General features: G+C 41.0%; 1 protein-coding gene across 6 annotated transcripts in view; it reads left to right on the top strand.

Moving 5' to 3' along the window:
- EBF1 (EBF transcription factor 1) overlaps positions 1-22,313 on the top strand; it is a 264,174-nt gene that overhangs the window by 191,656 nt on the left and 50,205 nt on the right. For 4 of the 6 annotated variants that reach the window (XM_059483699.1, XM_059483698.1, XM_059483703.1 and 1 more), the window contains exons 9-10: positions 6,851-6,981; positions 14,637-14,763. In XM_059483699.1, the coding sequence (XP_059339682.1) occupies positions 6,851-6,981; positions 14,637-14,763 (258 nt within the window). Of the gene's footprint in view, positions 1-6,847; positions 6,982-14,636; positions 14,764-22,313 lie in introns of all 6 variants that reach the window. The other 2 variants (XM_059483697.1, XM_059483700.1) reach the window with 1 other exon arrangement.

Raw genomic sequence — 22,313 nt, 5'->3', positions numbered from 1 at the left:
GACAGAATTTTTAGGGTTCAGGCTTTCAGCATGCTCAGAGTAGTCAGCAGCCTGACAATTCCCACTTTTCAGGAAAGAGGATATTATTTAGGGCAAAACGAAACCACCCAAATCGCAAACAATTTCCCTCCCTACTCCACAAAACAGCCTGCTCAACCCCTCAAAAATATTTGGTTTATTCTTTTAAATTGGACAAAAATTCCCAAAATTAGTGCTGAGTCCTGAGGCCAAGGTGTTGGTGTTGCTGTGTTGGCTGTGCTGCTGGTCCTTGTGTGAGGCTGGATATGCCCTGCCCTGCACAGGGAGGTCCACAAGTGATCCAAGGCTGTTGTGAAATGGGAGCCCCAGTTCTGTATCCACTGCCCAGCTCTTGGGAGCTTTTCACAGGACCCAACTATCTTAAAAAATGGAGTTCCTTATCCTGCAACTTCTTCAGTAGGGTTTTTAAGCACTTGAGTGCTTTGTTGAATCACAACTTCCATAAGTTATGGTTTTGAGTGCTTAAAACTGATTTGTGTTGATATTCTGAAAAGTCAGTCGTTTGGTGAAAGCATTTAACGGGTTGCAGGATCAGACCCATAAACTGTGGGTTAATCTGTGGCTCATTTATTTATTTAGCCTGGAATTAGGTTTTACCCAAGGAAAAAAAAAAGGAAAATTAAATTAAATTCCAGATATTTTCAGTACTTCCTCTAAGATGAGACATAAATTCCCTGTTCCTCTTAATTCCCAGTTTTAACTGCCTTTATGCAACTCTCCTTGCGTGTCACAATACTCTTAGAGAGAAGAAAAATAAAAGCATGTGCCCTATCATTTAAACTCCTGTTGTGATGCAGCAACTGTTGTCAGAGCCTCATCTATGGAATAATAGAGGATGAAACCACACTTCACGATAAAAACTGCAGGCAAGGTCATTCTTACAGTCACCAGCACAAACTGGATATTAATCATAGAGCAAATACATTTCAGAAGCTAAATAGGAGCAGTCCCAGAGCCCTGCTGATAGCTGTGCATCCCACTAATTCACCTCAGTGAACATTTACCTCTAAGCTCAATTAACCCTTATTCCAAGGCCACCCATAAACTTTGTGGTAAATATGTTTTTTTCCCTCCGGCCTCTGTTTTCTATCAGTGGAACAGATCATTTCTGTTGGAGGATAAAAAGCTATCTCTGTTTAGAAATGCAGGTCCCTAATTAAGAGTATGAAACGTCCAGTGTGTGTTTGTGAGGGGCTGGAGTTGGTAGATTATTGATTCTGTAAATTCAGATGCTCCTGAGGCTGTCTGTTATTTCTTCTGTCATCAGGTGCTGTTTGAGGCAGGTAGAAATGCTCAGCAGGCAGGTGGGTGGTGGTGGGGGAGAGGAATTTCCTCCTGAAATTGCCTGCACACAAAGTTGGTTGTTAAATGTGTACAAGAAGCTAAGAGGAGACGTTGTTGCTGTTGTTTAGTTATTATTATTGTTATTAGTATTATTATTGTTATTAGTATTATTAGTACTGTTATTATTCTCCCTGCCAAGCATTGTTCAGAGGCAAATTGGAAATGTGGTAATTAGGCCCTGACTGGTAGTGTAGTACTTGTGTCCTGAGCCAAAGTTCAACGCCCTGAAATGAAATTTAAACCAATTAATCTGTTAGATTTTTATCGCTTGTCCGTGTTTTCTCAGCAATTCCCTCAGCACGTGGCCTTTGATCAACTCTCATACAAAAGCTAAAATGTGTGCCTGCTGCTAGCAAGATGGGGCTGACATTAACATGGCACTCATAAAACAATCAGAGCAGTGAAGCCCTCAAACAGACAGGGCAGAGTAATATTTAATAAAAGCGCACACATAATCTTCAGAATTAGCATTTTGTGCCTTGCAGTACCTTTGGGAGAAGAGCTTTTATTTGTGGAGTGATCATTATTATAACAAAGAAGAGCTACCTAATAATTTCCACTTTAACTCTGCAATATGCCACGAGCGTTTCTGAACCATTATGCTAAACTGTGGCGGGGTAATCATTTTATTGTCACAGTTTGAGGGAAGAAAAATCCCTGTGTATCAGTAGCTGGGAAGTGTGGGAACACAGGAACACACTGCAGCGCACAACAAAAAACTTTTCCTTTTTTTGCTCCCCATGTGCTGGAGTGGGTACCTGCCATCCTTTGTATGGGGGGTGATAAGATTTTAACAATGTGTACATTGAGAAAAATGAAGATTTCATAAGAACGTTGTTTTCCTTGGAGCCACTAAGGTTTTTGCTCATAAATCCTAAATGTTTCTTGATAGAGCCCTTAGCTTTGAAGCCAGTGGTAGATTCCCAATGGCCTCAGTAAGTTTGGGATGGCAGAACAGAATTTCCTCTGCCTCCTCTGTCTGTGAGCCTGGCCCTTGGGAGCAGCACGGTGGGATTGTCACGGGTGGGCTCTGACTTGCCCTGGTGTTGTGCAAAGAAGGAGAGCAGCTCACTGAGGCTCCCAACCCTTAGGCCATTTCAGCAGGAGGAGGATGTGGCCACACCACCTTCAGGGAGGAGCTGCAGGTCCTGCTGCAGCTGGAGGGGGATGTTTGGTTTTCCCTCAGCCCATCTCTTCTGAGAAAACACAATGAATGTGACTCACACCAAAGAGTCTGAAAATCCTGTCTGATAGCTGGGCTGCCAAACTCTTTGGTTCTTATTGTAGTTGGCTTCCAGCTGTTCATTCAACAACAACAAGAGAAAAGTTCATATATGTAGGAATGAGCAATTATTCTTTCTTTTTTTTTGTTATAATTCTTCCCTGGACCTAAAATCTGTTCATGTTATCAATCATGTACACTTCACTGCCTTGATTAGGACTGGTCTAAAGCCCTTCTGTATTTTTTTATCAGTGAAGCTTCAGACTTGGCGTAAAAACACTTTTTCTACAGAAAAAGTTAAATTTTATGTAACCTTTTCTTCTATTTGTTTTAAAAACACCGTTTGAGAAATTATGCTTTGGGGTTACAGAAGGGCATGAGAAGTGATAATATTTTGAAACAAAACATTTTGTTTTTCTTGGAGGCATTGAAAAAAAAGTGTTATAGTTAATTCTAGGTAGAGATTCTGGAACACGGCATTCTGAAAAAAACATAAAAAAGAAAAGTCTGTATTTTGGTTTGTCTTCTGACCAAAACAAAATGTAGAAAAATCAAGACCTCCAGTGAAAAGATTATTCTGCCTAGCTCTGTTTTCCTAGGGCTGCACAGAAGTAAACACCTTCCAGACAGTGCTTTGAAAGTTGCCAAGTGATTAAGAGCAGAAGTATGAAGAGCTGAGGGCCTGAGCTGGCCAGACATTTGTACCAGGGGCAGAAATAGCCCTGAGGTCATTGCCTTGCCCCCTGCCAGTGTTACCTGTGGTGATGCTGCCAATGGGACCCAATTCCATCCTCCTTGGTGCTCCAAGCAAAGGGCCTGGGAAGGACAAAGTTTTAGACAGACCAGTGTCCTGAATAACACTGGTTATTGCAAATATGTCATTGTATAAACATGGTTTGTGCCCTCAAAAACAGGTAGCAGTCTGGATGCCTCCCTCAGCACGTCTTCCTTGGGATGCAGCCCTTCAGAGCCACTTCCCTGGCTGGGCAGCAACTCCTGCAACCCTTCCAACCTTTACAGACACTTAAAATAAGAGAGGCTGTGTGGGAAAAGCTGGGGAGTCCCTCTGGTTTTTGTGACATGGGAAATAATGAAATATTTTGGGAATGCACAGTGCTCTTGCTCCTTCTCAGGCTGGGCCTGCAAAGGGCACCATCCTGCCCTGGGGACTAAACCACCAAGTCCTGACTTTTTATCCTCAGAGATGTCCTGGGCTATTGCCAGCAGGTTTGATGAGACACTGATTCAGCACAATTTTTACATATTTAAATAAAGTGCCATGTGCTGTTGGTCACAGTGGCTTTCCAGGTGAGAGGTGTCCCACTCACAGCCCCAGCTCAGCACAGAGCCCTGAGTGTCTGCCTCAGTCCCCCTGGCTCCCATGGATGGGACTCGACATGTGTTTGATATGAAGCAAATAGATTTATAAAATATTACAATCAAATACATGAGGCATCACAGACAGGGCAGCAACTTGAATCTCTGAGTGCAACACAGGGAACACAAAGAGCATCACAACATAAACAGCAATAACTTTTTTTGTGGGGTCCTGTAACTGCACAAGAGTATCTTGCATTCACTTTAAAGATTACTTAAATCTATAATTTTCAATTGTAGAGTCATTTATGTTGGAAAAAACCTCTAAGATTGAGTCCAACTGTAAACCCAGCACTGCCAAGCCCACCACTGAACCATGTCCCCAAGTGCCACATCTACATGGCTTTTAAATACCTCCAGGGATGGTGACTTCCCTGGGCAGCCGCTTCCAGTGCTTGACAACCCTTTCAGCAAAGCCTGCATATGTTTTCTGTTAATGGCTTATGGTCTCAAATAGTTTTTATTCACTGGTATTTAGGAAAAAAAGTGTTGCTTGTAGTCTTTAAGAAAAGTAGCTCATTCTCTGACACATGGGAAACTGATTATCTCTGGGTTTTATTGTGGGGGGTATGTGTCCACAATCAACTGGGAATACTGGAAAGGGTGTAATTTGGGAGTGACTTTAATTTTTATTTATGAAAAAGTTTGATTCTGTGAAAGGGTTAGATGGCATTTTGAAAAGCTGCTTTCACTGTAAATCTGTTGCTGTGAGCTTGGCTGAAGGAAAAGCATTTGCTTTTGGACATCTCAGTGGTTTTTATGCACAGTTTTATGCAAGTAATTTGAATCCAAATTAAACATATTGAAGTTACTTCTGTGCGCGTGCTACGTTTTCGTGACGGTAATGTCAGGATGTTTCTTTTGTTAGCTCATGTAAAAGTTAATGGCTGTACTCTGCCAAGTTTGGAGTAGGGTAATGATTTTTTTTGCTGCCTGTTTGTGTTTTTCCCTGGAGCTGGCATCCCCATCAGTTTAAGTAGTGGAAAAGTTTGTTCTGACACTTGCAACCTTTTGTAGGTAGGGCTGGGGTCGGTTTGCTCCCCATCTGTGCCTGCCACCACCAGTGGTGTGAGGCTGGGGCAGTGCTCACAGAAACACTGCTCAGGGTGACTCAACTGCTCCTTTTCCAGCTCCCTCCTCTTCCCAGCTCCCCACCCACCCTCCCTGCCCAGGGGCTGGGGGGAAGGAGCTTCCCAGCAGCCACACTGGCTCTCGCAATCAGCTCCAACCAACCAGAACTTCACTGAGGAATCATCAAGATGCACTGGGTCTCTTTAGCACTTTATGTCTGGAGCATTTTGAGTTAGGCTTCTGTGAATGAATTAATTTCCTGTCTGTACAATTAGAAGAATTTAGGACAGGGGCTGTGCCTCATTAAGTAACTCACTACATTGCCAGGCTGAGTAACTCATGAGGGTAAGGGTTTTATGCTGGATGGTGCTAACACACAGTGGTTTTAATATCCCCATCTTCCTACTAAGTCCTTACCTGAGGAAGTGCCTGAGTTCTCTTCCTTGAGTACATCATCAAATAATCGAAGTTACAAACCAAATTAACAGCTCAATCAGCCTTTCCATCAAGTAGCAATTCACAGCCAAATGGCACCAACCCTAAATTTGGGCAGTGGCACCCATTCCTGAGTTTGCAGTGCAGCCTCTTCCCTCTGGCATCATATCCACAGGAAAGAATCATTCTTTCCAGCACTGAGGTTGGCTGGTGGAGTTATGCTGCTCCTTGAACTTGTTTTCAATGAGTAATGAAATTGTTGAGGTACCTGCTTTACTCAAAATGTTATCTAATATTACCAATGACATACTCTCATCTCATGCAAGGAAAAGTTGGTGGCATCTTGGGTGAAGTTGCTTCTTTCCATCAACCTGTGTGACCACCCTGAGGCTCCACAGCATTGTGGAGGAGCAGGAGTGGAGTTATCCCGGGCTTTCTACCCATTTTTACAGTAATGTTATTTCTCTTGCTTCAGCACTGATAAGTTCCAAGGTGCCCCTGTGCTGCAGAGGAGGAGAATCAATATATGAATGTTTATAATGCCCCAGCCCACCAATATTTGAGCTGCTTCTGCCTAAAAAGTCTCAAACCAGACGCTCTTAGCCCAAGATCTAAGCAGCACTTGAGTTTTCAACATCCTCTCAGAGGCTCTGAGTAGACACAACGCCAAGAAAGTGGCTGTGAGATTCCATGGATATGGCAAAATGTGTTGCACACACATTTTGTTTATCCTGTAGATGCAATACAACTGGAATGACTGGATGGCAGCTGTGGCTTTTGGTTATGGGGTGTTGGTTTTTTTTTGTAGTAGTCAAAGCATTAATCAGGGCAGCATGGTTTAATACTGAACAACCTGGATCTGATTGCAGAACAGTTAGAGAAATGCTGAGGGTTACACCCTTTTTTATTTTGCCAATATTTTCCATAATATTTATGGGAGTTTCCTTGGTGAGTTTGGGTTCTGATGGATAATAAAGCAAGCTTACTGGAGATTGTTTTATTAACTTAGGTCTTGTGCATTTCATATACAATAAAAAAAAAAGGATGTGTCCTGATTTCCAATTGGTCTCTGCCCATCATGCTGTGATTTTTTTGCTAATGTAGAATTAAAAAAAAAAATCTTTTTTTTCAATGCAGATAATAAAACCAAACAGAAATTAATTAAGGGAAAAAAAAAATGCTTCCAAAGATAGAATTTGAGGTCATGCATATGTACAACAAAGAATGTGATTGCTGAAATCTTTATGTTAGTAAGAGGGGGAAATGAAAGCTCCTTTTATTTTATTTTTCTCACGTCTTCTATCATTAAAATCCAGTTCTAACAGCAGAATACTTCTCTTTTTCATGTGTGTTGAAAAGCAGCTACACCATGTATCAAAGCCATCAGTCCAAGTGAAGGATGGACTACAGGAGGTGCCACTGTCATCATCATAGGAGACAATTTCTTTGATGGGTTACAGGTCATATTCGGCACCATGCTGGTTTGGAGTGAGGTAGGTGTTGTCTCATAGCTAATGTCTCACAGCTTTGTCTCCTTGTAGCCAGCCTGTCCTTTCTCTGGGCCACATCCTAAATCAGCAACAAATGTCGACACACGAATCCTTGCCTTGCTCTGTTTTATGAAAATAATTAGTCAAATTTACCTGTGGCAGGAACCCATTATAGCCAGGGGGATTTGCATCTTCTTGTGCTGGCCCAGAATTTAGCTCAGTGGGTTTTATTCCATGGAAAGGGGAGGATAAAGGCCTGTGTGAATAATTCTGTGTTTAGCACTACAATAGCTAAGGGCCCACAGGAAACAAACATTTAGGTGATCCCACTTTCCACAGAAGCTGGCTGCTGGTACCTGCAGCTCAGTGAGGTGGAGATTGCAGAATTCAGCACCTCTGAACAGCATATCCCTAAAGCCTGGATACTTGCTGTAAATATTATTTGCATAGCAGCAAACAAATGCACCATGTTGTATCCACAGCGGACTCCTCATACCTAGCAAGGGCCCCTGCAGTTTCACAGGAACCCTTTCCTTATTTCTTATCCTTTTTTTTTTTTGCTGTTGTTATTCCTCCCAGCTCCTTAAATCCTGTCTTTTCCCAGGACATAATTAATGGTGGAGCCTGATATTCCCCAAAAATCTGTGGAAAGTTAAAACCCAGGCAGGTTTTAACCCCAATGGCCATGGCCAGGGCTGTAGAAACCATGGCAGAGTTCCCCCACTGGCACAGGGAGACAGCTCCAAGGAAAGGTTTATATTTTGAACTTAGGGCTTTCCAAAAGCATTTTTGAGGTTTAATAAGAAATTGTAATTTTCATTATTTTAATACTGAAAAAAAACCCCAGCCTCCCTGAGATACCTATGCAACACTTCCCAATGGTGAGAGGGTTTTCTGATGCTTTACCTTACATCCTGTAAATCTTAAATCAACCCCACAGCCTAATTTATATCCAGCACATTCCCCCTACTGATTCCATGGCACATATGGCAGCATTTTTTCCATGTGAAGAGTATTCTCTAATGTCCTTCACTATTCTCTCTCTCTCTCTCTCTCATCCTTCCACTTGAGAACAAGTGTGGATGAAAGGGCATTCCAGAAAAGGAGAGATGGTAAATGAGCCCTATTCTGAAGCCCTTATGTGATCATGAAAGTGCCCCCTGGGCCCAGTGTAAGCATTTTGTGTGTTACTATTGAAGCCATTATGGCTGCAGACGTTTAGCAGGGAAAGGTGAAGGGGCTGGGAGGAAACTGCTCCGATTCTGGTGCTGCAGAATTGGATCTTTCATTATAAATCTTGATTCTATTTATCAGTGGAAGCCATTAATTGTCAATTTCTAATCTCAGGAGACTGAGTGCTGGTCAAAACATTGTTGCTGATGTTTGCAAGGCCTTGCCATGGAATTAATAATGTTAGAGGAGGTCCGGACTGAAGCCAGTCTGTTGTCTGGGAATGCTGCAATGGGCTGCAACTCTTTCACTGCCTCCCTCTTACAGAACTGCTTCTCATTTCATAACCTATGAGAGCAGTCAAAAATCATATAGGAGAAAAGAACATTCTTTCTAAACGAAGCAGACAAACACGGTAAACAAGTGCAGAAATGCATGAGCTGAGTGATCCCTAAATAATAGTGATCTATAAATAATTCAAGTTACACATACAAGCCACCTATGAAGTACAAAATAAGTTCTTTCATTTGCCTTCCCATTTCTAAAAATGTCTAAGGAATTTTCAGTACCCAAGAAGAACATTTTTGTTTTACTTTAATAGAGTATAAGATTGAACTGTCAAACCTCTGAATCTGAGTCCATTACAAAACTGGAGCAGGCTCATCCTGAGTTGCCAGTAAGGCCCAGTTATGAGCAAACTCAGCCAGGTTATTTTGTCATTGAATTCTGGACAAATTTTAAAGTTCATCCTGCTGTTTCATGGATCCAAACAAAACATAATTTTAACTGGGCTTCAGAAAATCCCAAACAAAACCAGATAGGCAGAGACTAAAGAAAAAGAATGAGTCTTGCAGAGCATTTTCATGTGGATTTTTCCAGCTTCAGTTTCAGCTATAATTGCAGGTGGTTTGGGGGATGAAGTCTAATATTGAAATTAAGCATCATTTTGCTACAGACTTTGCATGGGACCTTGGGCAAATCGTATAATCTACTTAAAGTTCAATTCCCTTTCTCTAAAACAGTAATAAGATTAGTCACCTTCTTTGGAGAGGTGCTGTGAAGGTAATTATCATAAAGGTCCTATATTACTCAGACTTTATTATAGGAAAATCCATGTAAATACCTGAGCTGCATGGATATTTAAAATATAAATCTTACCCTAATTCAGAAGTAAAGTTAAGAGTCAAAAAACCCCAAACAACTCCCTTTTAAGAGTGAATTTGTTGCTGTCAAGCAGCATGTTATAAATAATTTGAAATGTAAATAATATATTTTTAATTTATTTTACATGTATTCAAGTTTTGTAATTGAAATATTTATGTGCTTGAAATGGAGTTGACTGTGTTAAAAAAGGAGTTTTAAAATGGTTTCTGAAACACATATTTATTATTTAAACATATATTTTAGCTGTAAACACTCTAACATAATTGCAACCTTTCTCAGACAGGGAGAACTAAATAAAAACTTAATTTGTCACATTAATTTTGAGCACAAATGCAGATACCCTAAGCCAGTAGGTTCAATTAATCCTTACCTCCCATATTACTTTAGAAAAATGACTTTAAAAGCCCTTGGTATTTTTAGAATACAGCAGAATGGGCTGTCTAATGCCTTTTTCTTTCCAAGGGACTTTCGTAACCGCCAAGCAAACAGCGCTGCTCTATCGTGTGCACATGCTGGGTGTGCTCAGAGCCTCCCAGCAAACGTTCTGTGTGCCAGACAGGCTCTGCTGCCTGTCTGTGCCGTGCACACTCACACAGAGCTGGAACTGGGGGGCTTCACCAGTTCTGGGTCCCTGCGTGGTCACAGATATTCCAAATCGGCCCTGCTGATAAGAACCCTTCTTGCTTCTCTCTCCCGTTGGGGTGCTCAGACTCTGAGAGTCAACTTGCAGGGCAAATATATGATTGTGAAGACAAAATTAGTTTCTTATAAATATTCCACAATATTTGCTTAAAATGAACTATTTCTTCAAACATTTTCCTGCCAAGAACATTCCTGCAGCTGTACAGAGTCAGCTGGAAACAACTTCTTTTTCTTTTATATTAAGAAAAGATGAAGCACTGAAACATCTTTTTTTTTTTTTTTTTTTTTTTTTTACCTTTGTACAGCACAAAAACAGAGGATGATTTTTTTGGTTTGGTGGCTTTTTTGTGTATATATATATATTTTTTTTTACTGCTGCTGAATCAAATTCTGTGACACAGTTTGTTATTTTGCTTTTTATGTTTGTTATTGATTTTGGAAGTCTCTGGCTTTGAGTGCTTATTTTGGAGCTCTGACTCATTTTTAAAAAATGAGTAGGCACCCTCTTTTTGCAAACCAAGGCTTATTAAGCAGCATCTGGATGCCCAGAATTGAGGCATGCAAAGTCATTGGTTGTTTTTTAAAATATAGGTACCCTAAGGGTTCTGTTCTCACTGAAAGCTGTCATTACCTTCAGTTGGTGGGATTTTTCTTCATTCCTGTTCTAATGGTCCTCTTCACACAGAGTCAAAGTCAAATTTATGACTGATTGTCACCATTTCCCTAACCACAAACCAGAGCTCAAGCATGCAAAAATAAACTAGTGACTCAGATTAATGACATCTCCTTATAAAATGTCACTTTTAAAAAAAGAAAGTAACCTGGCACTCTGAAGAGTGTGAAATGATGCTGTATCACACAAGAATGCCTAGAATATATTTGAAAACCACAGAAAGAGGCTTGTTGTACACACTCAGCCCAAATGTGTTTTGGATTTTGAAGGCCAGGCACCACCCGCCATTCAAAAGATCCCTAGCTCAGGTTTTAGTGCAACCCCACTGTATTTCCCAGCTGACATGTAAGAATTTATACCAAACAGCAAATGCAGTTGCTAAGTATCAGGCCAAATCACTTGAAAATCCCTGGGGAGAAAGGTCCAGTTACTAATTTTATGTCCAGCTCAGTTTCTCAATTTGTTAAATGCTGGAACGGAGGAGGAAGATGGATCTGGGAATTTTGTCTGCTGGGTTCATGTCCAAATCACAGGTTAATGCCTTGCTCAAGATTTATATTTAAAAAATAAATTCAGAAAGGGGCATAACTCAAATTTAGGGATTCTTGGTTCTTGGCATGTTGTTCTTTTGGAGTCTATTCATCCACCAAGAGCTCCCAGCTGAGGTGAGGGTTCATAACTGGCCCTGCTGGGTCACACAGGGAGCTCCTCTGCCTCAGGGTCTTGTGGTTGTCATTGGGCAAGGGCAGAAGCCTAAAAACATCAGGGTGAACATGTCATGATGCTTCCCCAAAGCTCTTTACCAGTCTCCCCCTCTTTGGGGCTCAGAGGCATCCAGAAGTGGTGTCTTTACTTTTAATATCCCTGGGTGTAATAGCTCACCTCTTCCAGAGGCTTTGCATGTTAATGAGGCAGATTGTACCCTGAAGAAGGAACAGGCTATGTCAGTGTGAAAGGACAAAAGGTGGAGTAGGTTCCCCACATCAGGCCCCAAGCTGACAGAAAAGCATCCCATAATTCTGGAGTTATGGAAGGCAGGGGCAGATCTGCTTTTGCTGTGGATGGGCTTGGACTGCCCAGAGATGTACAGCACCAATTGGGTCACCTGGATTGCAAACCAGAGTCAGGACGATTTGGAGAGCTGCTCCCAGTCCATAGCAGATCCTGGCAGAGCTGTGGAACCAGAATCTGAGACCCAAGGTGATAGGTTTTGATGTGCAAGGGAACATTTTTTGTCCCTTAAAGCCAATCTCCTGCTCTGACAGCAATCTAGGGAACTCCTGGTGTGTAACCAAGCTGCCCAGAGTTCCTTCTGTGTGCAGGAGACCTGAGAGCTGACCCAGAACAAAGGCCCAGCACCAAATCCCTGACAGTGGTTAATGACAGATGTCATGGAGGAAAAGCAAAAGGAAAAGGAACATGTATTCTCCTGGTATACCTCCCAAGCTTTAGTTGTAGGGAAAAGAGGAATAAAATACATCCTGAATGTCCTAAACCATAGGACTTCAGACATAATGTTCACCCTTTGGGAATGTGTGGGCGACATTATTGTATATTTGTGGTTTTAAACACAGTTAAACTTATTTACTTCAGAGCACAAAGGAAAACCAAACTGTTTGTGGAGAACAAACCAGGAAACTTGCTTAACTCTCCCCAGCTCTCTGTAACAATGGACCATAAATAGGTCAGACGTTTCTTGGGAACCAGGGAAGATGAGTATTGGAAAATGCCACAAATTATGTTTAAAGAACATTAAAGTGGTGACAGACCAGTAAATGCTGGGAAATTCAAAGATACAACCAGAAGCTGCCTGTAGAGCTCATGCCAGAATGGGGGTGAGGGATGCAAGGCTCATGCTGGTGTAGTAAGATGAGCATGTTAACCTTTACTACTAAAATCCTTGGCTGTTTTTACAAATATTTTTTCCCAAAAATGCCAAAATTTTTTTCTCATCTTCCCAGTCCATCCAGTTAACCAGAACCACTCGAGGATGGGATTTATCTCAGTTATGTTTGGCTGCTTACAGTTGAGCAAATGGTCTAAGCTTGTCATGTTGGTTCAGTGGGGAAGGGTCAGAGCTTCCAGGGATGGCTCATCCCAATGTGAGAGGTGTCTGAAGCACTAGAAATCAATTGCTGCTTGGCACTGCCTTCTGCCTCTGCTGGCTTTTTAGGGCATGGAGAGAACTGGCCTGGACTTTTAAGCTTTGGTCAGCTCAACTGCAAGACAACTCAGTTTAAGTAAAAGCATTCCATAGAAGTTTGGGGTTTGGTTTTAGTTTTTGTTTTAATTTTTAGGTTTTTTCCCAAATTGGTAGAGTGAGCAATTTAGAAAAAAAGGCAGGTTTCTTTTAAAAAGCAAGTGAGTTTCTAAACCACATGATTCCAAAGCAGAGCCTGCAAACATAGTTTTGGAGCTCCCAAACAAGAAGACATCAACCCCTACATGATAATTTCTAAAATGACATGTGGCTTCTGACTTCTATGGATCTGAATAACTTTTGGAGCATTTGATGCTGGTAGTTTTGGTTTTAACGTTCAACTTGATTTAATATTAATTTTCTTATTTTAAATATGGAGAGCTCCCTACTGTGTGTGCCATTTCCCTCTGTAGCACAGATGGCTCTCAGACAGATATTGCTCTCCTTCTGTGCTCTTTTTTAGTCCCATGCCCTAAACAAAGAACTGGATCAAAGTCTGGGGTTTTTTTGGTAGGGCCTTACTACAGTGCTGAAACATTTGGTTCCTAGTAAAAATAACAACAAAATAAGCTTTTTATTAAAAAAAAAAAATCTATTTAAATTTATTCCTTAATCCAGGACATGATTTGACCAAGAGTATAGAGCACTTAACTGCATGGGGTGCTCACACTTTGCTCATAACCTGTCAAGCCAGGTTATTTGGTTTTGGTTGGTCTTGGTTTTATTTGCCTCTCTGGAGGGGCATTAATGTGCAGAGAAGGATTATCCATGTGTCAGAGCTGTATCTTGGTTGTTGGACACAATCCTGTCATCTTTTCTCTAGACCTCTTGTTACTGTTTTTTCCTAAGGGAGCGCAATGAGTGAGAAGAGGACATTTTGGTGATGGGGAAGGCAATGCTGTAGCTTCTAAGAGCAGCAGAGATTTGAGTTAACCTTGCTATGAATTAGTGAACTCCTAGATAGCTCTGCTACTCATTTGAGGGACCACATTTTAAATCCAGCCCAGAATCCTGAAAAACCAAAAATAGTCTAGAGCCTGGAAAGTGCAGCACTGACCCAGCCCAACTTTTTGTGCCAAGAGCATCAGAATCCCCTGCCCCAATAAAAAGAAAGTCAAAGTTATTTATTGATTTCTGGGTAAATCCACGCCTGAAGAAGCCCTCTCAGAAGTGTGTCAGTCATTGCAGTGAAGGCAGACTGGAAGTGATGGTTAGATGGTTTTCTTTGGTACATAATTTTTGAGTGCTCTCATAATTTTGAAGGAAAGATCCAGCATCCTTTGGAAGCCAAGATTTGCATTTCTACAGGAATCAGTTACACCTTCACAAAATGAACAGAAAATTAAAACAGTAGCACAGGGTGCTCTGCCAGTGCACAGATGTCAGCTGGGGACTGGAGTATTTAAAACCTTGGACTTGTGCTGTGCCATGTTCACACATGTAATCATGTGTCATTTATGGATCTGATTTGTTGGACACTGTCATGACCTCAGAATTCATCTGAGCAAATGTGGGTGTCCTGCTGCTGTAGGCTGCAGTTATTGCATTACACCATGCTGATGTTGTACTAGGAAGCAAGTGCCTGCTGTGTATGAAAACAGGAATAATGCTGTTACAAGAATGCCTGTAAATATTGTGGTCACTGCCTTTTGTGTGTGTTACATCAAGATTGTGTTCAAACACTGACAGGTTAATTACATGTTTCAAGCTTATTTACTGAGATCTGAGAGGAAAGTGTTATTAAAGAAGTGTTCAGCATCTAACAGTGCTTTTTTTCTCTTTCTTCTCCCTCCCCAATGTTTTCTCTAGCTGATTACTCCACATGCCATCCGTGTACAGACGCCTCCCCGACACATCCCAGGGGTTGTAGAAGTCACATTGTCCTACAAGTCTAAGCAGTTTTGCAAGGGAACGCCTGGAAGATTCATTTACACAGGTATGGATGCTTTAAATGTAAGGGGGGAAAAATGGATGCTTTAAATGGATGCTTTAAATGTAAGGGGGGAAAAATAGGGCAGGCAATATATCACCCTTGCTAGGGCTTCTGCTCTTGTCATTAAAAGCTGTGCTGTGTTATTTTGGCTGAGACATCACTGAAGGTACCAGTTGAGGTTGGAGTCAGAGCTGGGGGGCTGTAGGGATGAATCTGAAAGCACACCAGTGTGGGATTTTTGTTTGCTTGTTTGTCCCCACAATAGGACATCTCTTTACCCAGGAGGGGAGAGGAAGGAGGGAAACAGATACTCCAGTTCTTACCAAACAAAGAAAGTGTGCAAGCACAAGGAGCCAGACACACAAACCTGCCTTGAGAAGGATCCTGCTAAATTTCACCATCTCATGCTGTCCTGCAGGTGTTGCAAGGGTTCCAAGCCTGTTTGCCAGCCCATCTCACCATAACTCACTTGTCTCTGGCTTCCAGGGAGCCCAAGTAGCTCTCAGCCGAGTCAGTGCTGCAGACACAGCACCTTGCAGTGTGCTTTGGGGTGGTCTCCCACACTGGACACCACTAAGTTGAGTGATTTGGCCTCAAAAAAACTAACCAAAACCCCCCACTCTGGAACACTGCAGGTGCTGCCAGTGTCAAACCACTCTCAGTAGTTATAAGAATGGCCTGGGAAGTAAATCAAGTAGCAGCCTAACTTTTTAAAAAGGATGTGTGTCGTTGGTTCCTCTGAGGGTGTGTGCTACAGGAATTAGCAGCTTTGCCCTGGTCTTGATGTGCTTTTAATGCCCTTGTTGTTGTTCACATCTACAGAAAGGACTGTGCTGGAGCTGTTTGCCTGAACTGTGCTTCAGCACAACCCAGTACAAATCATTTCCTCATCCTCAATTGCCCTTGGAACTTTAGGATATATCATAAATACTTGTGACTAAGGCATTCTGAGTTCCACTGGGCTCACACATTGCTCCAACTCTCAGTGTACACACAGGGACTTGAGGCAGAGTAGAGAATTCTGTGCTCCAGCTGGGCAGGAAACTCTCATTTGAATTTTGTTAATACTAAGCAAGTTGAACAAAGGTGCCTTATATTATTTCTTGTCTTTTTCAAATACCCTCTCCCCTAGATGAGATTATTCACTGGGTTTCTTTAAACTGACTCTTAAAATTCTCACATATTGCCCTGCTGGATGAGCAGCAGGCACTTGTGGAAGCTGTGTGTGTTTATTTGGGAGCATTATCATTTCAGCAATGCGTGGGAAATCCATATATTGGACAATAACACACCATATAAAAAAATTAATTAGAGTTTTGAATGTGTTGGAAGAAAAGGAATAGCAAAGGTCAAATTGATGGTTGAACCATGACAGGAGGGTGTTGCCCAGAGCTTTGGGCTGTTTGAGGGGAATCCTTTCCCTTTCAGGAGGTTGTGCTCTCCTGCCTGTTGTCACCCCACTGGGGTGGCTGCCCCTGGGGCTGGTGAAATGGCAGGTGTGGATATGGAAGGGAAAAAAAAAGGGCAAATCTGCTCCCCTTAACTTTGCAAAGAAATTTTTGATGACTTTAAATGTAAAAATGGGCTGAACCCATTTTGGGGTTGCTTTTCAGATCATCATTAATTAGCTTTTCCAGTGAAAAGGAGGGCAGCAGTTTAGCTTGTCTGCCCAGAAGCAGATGGCTGAATGTGGAAATAAAGTGTCCCAGTAGGGAGAGTATTTCCATGTATGCATTTTCTGGTTGGTGTTTAAAACACAGTATTTTTCATCCAGTAAATGGAAGTTATGAAATACTAAACAATAATGATAAAATCAAAGGTGATCCAGTCCATTCTCTCATGCAGTCACTTACAGAGGTACAATAGATACAGAAAAGGTGTTGTGACTGAAATCCTACCTCACACAATTTGCATTTTCCTTTTAGACCCAGCCTGAAATTAAATGTAGCTTTTTAAAAAGGACTAAATGAAACTAAAATAAAAACAATTAATGCATCCTGACCTTCAGAAGTGCCTTCCAGCCCTTTAAACAAAATGCAGGTTCAGTACATGCCTGCCGATTAGTTTTAGTTAATTGAAAATTATAGGATTGACCCAAGAGGAAAATTTTGTTTGCACTCCAATCACTTTTACAAATTAAGGAAAATTACCACAATTTTGTTTAGCTAAGGTTTCACACTGAGTTCACGAAATTAGCTCAGCCATCCCAACAAAGTCAGCACTTTGTTAGTGAGCACTAGAAAAAAACTAATAGTCTATGGTGTGTACAAACGAAGCATAGAAAAAGCTATGATGCTTTAGAGAACTAGGCCAAGTGGTTTTAATTAGGATTATTGGTTCATTGTAAGTTTTGAAGAACAATCAAACTAGCAGATTAGCTGTTTCTTTTAAAGCTAGAATTTCTTGCCATTCATTTTTCCCATGAGAACTTGTTTTAACTCCCACATAGCACTATTTTCTTTCTTTTTTTTTTCCTTTTCCTTTTTTTTTTTTTTTTTTTAACAAGGCCTGCAGGAAATGGACCAATTGGAAGTTGGGATACAGTAACATTCCCCAGCATCACTCCAGCCGATGGGAGTTTTTCACAATGTTCTTCAGTGAACTCAGTGTTCTGGAACATATTACAAAACCACAGAGGCCAAATGTTTTCTCAGAGGAGTTTGGCCTCTGTTTTTGGCCGAAAACATTTCAGCATCACTTGCTGCTTATTTACCCTGCTATTAGGAACAAGAAAAGGGGAGAGCAGCAAAAGCAGGGGGGAGAAGCAAAAGAGAGGGTGTGTGAGAGGGAGAGAATGAGACCTGGGGTTTGTGGGCGGTGCAGGAGTTGATCAAGCGTAGTTTCCTTTCTGGTGAGAATGTCCCTGCTCGTTAATGGTCCCATTTTGTGGTCAGGTCTCATTTAGAAGAAATTATTTTTAATCAGTGTTCAACAAAATATCCCCTCAAGCCACCTGGCTGTAAACTGGTTTTTTCTTACTGTTAAGTAGTTAAGTTCTCAGAAGAAAATACCCAGTGACCCATTAATTTTAGCCTTTTTTTCCTCTTTAACTGCAAATAACTTAGTAACATGATCTCTAAGTAGCCCATGTGCCATCTAGGAATCAAGGTCACATATATACAGAAAAATCCTGGCTTTTGTGAGTGTTTCTGAAAGAAATAAACCAGTGTCACCCTGTGCTTACAAGAAAACATGAGTTTTTTATTTTCCATCAGCAGAGCGAGCCATTAGCATGCACTTAGAGAGCAATTATTTCTTAGATTTTAAGCTTTGACATTCCTGAGAGAATGTTATCAGAAACACAGAAATCTGAATACACCTTGAATGTGTGTTCATTTTGGAATAATATTAAAAATCCATATTACAAATAGAAATACCCAGACATGCTGTGGCACTGCTCATCTCTAAGTCTCCTGTGGCACTGGAGAGCACTGAATGAATTCAGCTTTGTGTCACAACTTGGGAGTCAAGTGGGTGTCACTACCATTATTTTAGGACTGGAGAGACTGAGATAAAGGAAGAGATTAAAGGTACAAATCCATAGGTAGTTTGGCAAGGTGACTCAGGGCATATATGGTCGACTTAAATAAGAAAGTTGGCTCAAATTTGTGATACCCAGACAGGCCTTTGAGATTTTTTTGGGTTTGTTTTAATTTTAAAAAAATGATGCACCATGGACAACATGAATTTCACAGATGACTTTTGCAGTGGTACTAAGCTGCAAGATTTGAGTGGGGCTGCATGACTGTAAGTGAGATGAGAATTTATCTCACTGCATATTGGAAAGGACATATGGAGGGTCCATAAAGATGCATTATGCTGTGTCTTCTACCACCTGCTCAGTTTAAGATTTTATGCTTTTTTTTTTTTCCCAAAACAGAGCAAAGGACTTCCTAGGGGCCAGAAGTACAGAGCTGTGTCACTGAGGTTGTGTGCAACACGGGTTAATTCAGATTCTTGGCTGAGCAGTACCCCAAACACTGCTCCTCCTTTTGGCAATGGGTTACATGCTTGGATTCAGGTTGGAATTTAGGGACCATTTTAATTTGCTCCAAGAGGAGCAGGCAAGTCCCCCATGGGCCTTTTGGGGTTTGTGGTGAGCTCTGGGGTGGGATTGTCTTTGGAAGTGCTGCTGATGGGAATGGCTGGATGGAGGATGAGTGTGGGCACACAGGGCTGGGAATAACCCCCATGCTGAGCTCTGTCCTGCAGGGTAACTGTGGCAAAGGCTGAGCAGGACAGAGTGGACACTGCCAGGAGTGAGCAGTGTTTGTGTTACACTGTTAGGCCACTGTGTGTAGGGAGATGTGGAAATCCTGGTGCTGTGGAGGTCAGGATATTCACAGAATTTCTGGGAAACTGCGTCCGTCTCTGAAATGTCACAGGGCTTCTCAGGGAGCTTTTCACTCCCCTGTTTGCTACAAAGAAGAAATGGTCTCGTGGAAAATTCTTCTGAAAATATTTGAGTCTGTGTACAAAGGGGAAGGGCCTTGCAGATCACCGATTATTTGGGTAGCATTTCCAAAAGTCTCTGTTTTAGGTGATTTAATTTTCAGATTTTTAATTTTAGATGGTTTTATTCACAGAAGCACAGGAGTAGTTGTCTTCTGAGAATTGTTTTATTTTCATTTTTTTTAAAGTCAAATGCCTTCAAGAGTAAGAGGATAAAAACTATCTGTTACCATCTAAAACTCCAGTCCATGGTCCTGGAAGCAGAGGTTGGAGTCACATAGAGAGATCTGGTCAGAATTGGAACCATTTAAAAGCTGATCTTGAGTCCCTTAAATTTCCAACCTGATAAATTTCAGTTATTTCCTTTGCTAGGAAAATTTTCTCTTTTCAAGAAAGCACCAATAACTAAGTTCAAGAGGTACATAATCAATGAAAAGTCAGTTTTCAGAATGGAGAGTTCTGGAGTTTGTAGACTAGAGAAAAGAACATTAACAAAAAGAGAAAAAAGGAAGGAAAAAGAAGTGGTCATAAGAGACAGACTGGCTGTCAAGAAGTTCCTGTAGCCCCACTGGAGCTTTTCTTGATCCTTGCAGACTGGAGTTTGACCCTTACACCAGCTAACCTTGGCCATAGCTGTGTGGCTGTTAGTTCCTGGGAAATGTTAAAACCCAGTGGCAGTTATTCTTAAAATCAGTAATCCACAACCTCATTAGTTTTACAATGCCTCATTCATGTGTGTTTATTATTAAATCATGAGCACTTAAATAACTGATTAGTATAAATCAGGAGAGAAGGCCACCATCAACAGAACAATAAAAATAAAAGAAAAAATCCAGCATGTCTGATGCTGTCTCACATTTTATCCTGATATGTTTATAAAATTCTTCAATCTCAAAGATATGAGGATCATTAAGCTGAAATGAAATATAGAGCACATCACTTCTCCAGAAGAGTGACCAGCTATGAGATCTGGTAGCTAGCAAATGAATGCCATTTGTTTTTAACAGCAGTTTTTATCTGCCTTTCACTAGTAAATATTAATAGTGGTGGCAGAATAAAAGGTATCAGATGTCTTGAAGTTAAATAGTCAGAAAGTGCTGGAGAAGAACAGAAAAAGAAATCCTTCAGTGCAAAGAAATATAAGAAGTTTAAAGTAAGAGCTGTCTGTTCTGAAGAGCAGGAGAGCCCTGTGCTGCAGGTTACCCTGTGCTTTGGATGCTCCATAGAAAATCTGTTCCTCATCTCAGAGATGCTCTATGGATGAGGAACATGAGATGGTAAATCCTTTCTCTAGAGCACAATCAAGTGAGGATGAATGAAAACAAACCTTTGTAAACTTAAACTTTTACCAGGGAATTTAATTAATTCCTCTGGAAACAAGCAAAAAAAAAGAGAAAAGTTCTAACAACTATTTAAAAAATATCCTAATGCAGATTTTATCTCACTGTGCCAAGTGTTCCTTCCCAAGTGGAGCCATGGGGACTCCAGAGGTGTTTGCCACAGTCCCTGAAGGACTCATGGCACCACAGCTGGGTCCAGGAGCCTGCAGGGAAAACAAGGGTGGGGCTGGTGCAGTCCCTCCCTCCAGGCCCCCATCAGTGATGTGAGCTGGGTGTTACCTGCCCTTCAGGACAAGAGCTGCTCTCAGGAAATCTCTGTTTGAGGCTAAGCTTGAACCTTTGTAATGTTCCAGTCCATTAACTGAGTCAGTCACCTGCCCTGCCTGGAAACTGTGAGGGGGGGAAAAAAATAGTGGCTGCAATTGTTTTGGAACAAGATTTTCTAAGTGAAATAATTTCAGTGTTTACTATTTTGGTGGTGGTTTGAGGTGTTAATGTTGTTACCAAAATATTTGTTTTGAAGCTTGTAAGGACATGCTCAGTAGAGTGAAGTGTGGAGAGAGCAGGGTAGAATATTATCAATATTAGGGTGGTTGGTTTGGTTTGCAGAGTCTGGAAAGAAAGATGGGAGAAATCTTAATTGATTGCACGGAGGACGTGGTGGAGGTAAATTGGAAAATCCCTATTATATGCTAATAATACCAGAACCCTCATATCCTTGGTATTTCTTAAACACTGGTAGCACCATAACACCCTGGAAAAAACACCCACTGAAAGTGTGCAGGGTACCTGTAGGACAGCTTCAAAATGAAAGCAATTACAGCAACCGTCAAAATAAAGCTGGCTGTGAAGGAAACATATTATTTTGCATATTTTATGTATACACTCTCCAAGAAATATGACCTTTATTTTCTAGTTAGAGGGAAGTGCAATCAGACTCTACGCAGCAAAGGGTAGCTGGATCATTAAAAAGAATATTTTCTCTGATATTAGAAGTCTAAATGGGCACCAGTCCTTATTCACAACCTTGGCTGTTTCTGTCTGCCCTGAGTTAATAAGTGATAAGGCCAAAAGAGAAATAAATCACTGAAGTCCCTGTCCAAAGAAAACATATTGACTACAGCCAAGCAAATAACAGCCCATAACCAATGGTCCCATTCATCATTCATGTAATAGGGATATAAAGTATTTTCTACCTATGAAACCATGGAGTAGGAAAAAGCCTGATAAGCCCCCAATCTAAACTATGTGATTTGATTATTAGAGGACATGAACTGTTTGTCACATACCTTTAATCTTTAAAATGTGTTGCCATTTCTAAACTATAAATTTGTGGTAAAGGATTAGAAAGCTATTAACAATAAAGGTATAAAATAGACTTTATAAAGATTCCTGCAATTGTCATGCAACCCCGTAGACCCTTGGAACCTTAGCCCATTGAATATGATATAACATTGTTATCTGACCTTCAGAGCCAATAAACCATTTTTTGCTTTTTAAATTCCAGACTTCATGATAAATTAACCCTCTGGATTCACAAAATAAGCCTTTTAAATTCTTTTCTTTATCCCCACCCCAATACCTTTAAATTTTCATACCTTTGCTTCAAAACTCTTATTCCAGACTGAAATTGTTAATCTTTTTTATTATCCTTTTATCCTCATGTCACTTGATGAGATATTATTCCCTCCTTAAAAAAAAAAAAAAAAAAAAAAGCCCAATATAACAGGGACCTGAGATGAATTTCTAAAAAGTCTGCAT

This window comes from Ammospiza nelsoni, chromosome 16 (assembly GCF_027579445.1).
Source record: "Ammospiza nelsoni isolate bAmmNel1 chromosome 16, bAmmNel1.pri, whole genome shotgun sequence".
NCBI lineage: Eukaryota > Metazoa > Chordata > Aves > Passeriformes > Passerellidae > Ammospiza > Ammospiza nelsoni.
The sequence above is the reverse complement of the archived record's forward strand: the minus strand, read 5'-3'. Positions and strand labels throughout refer to the sequence as shown.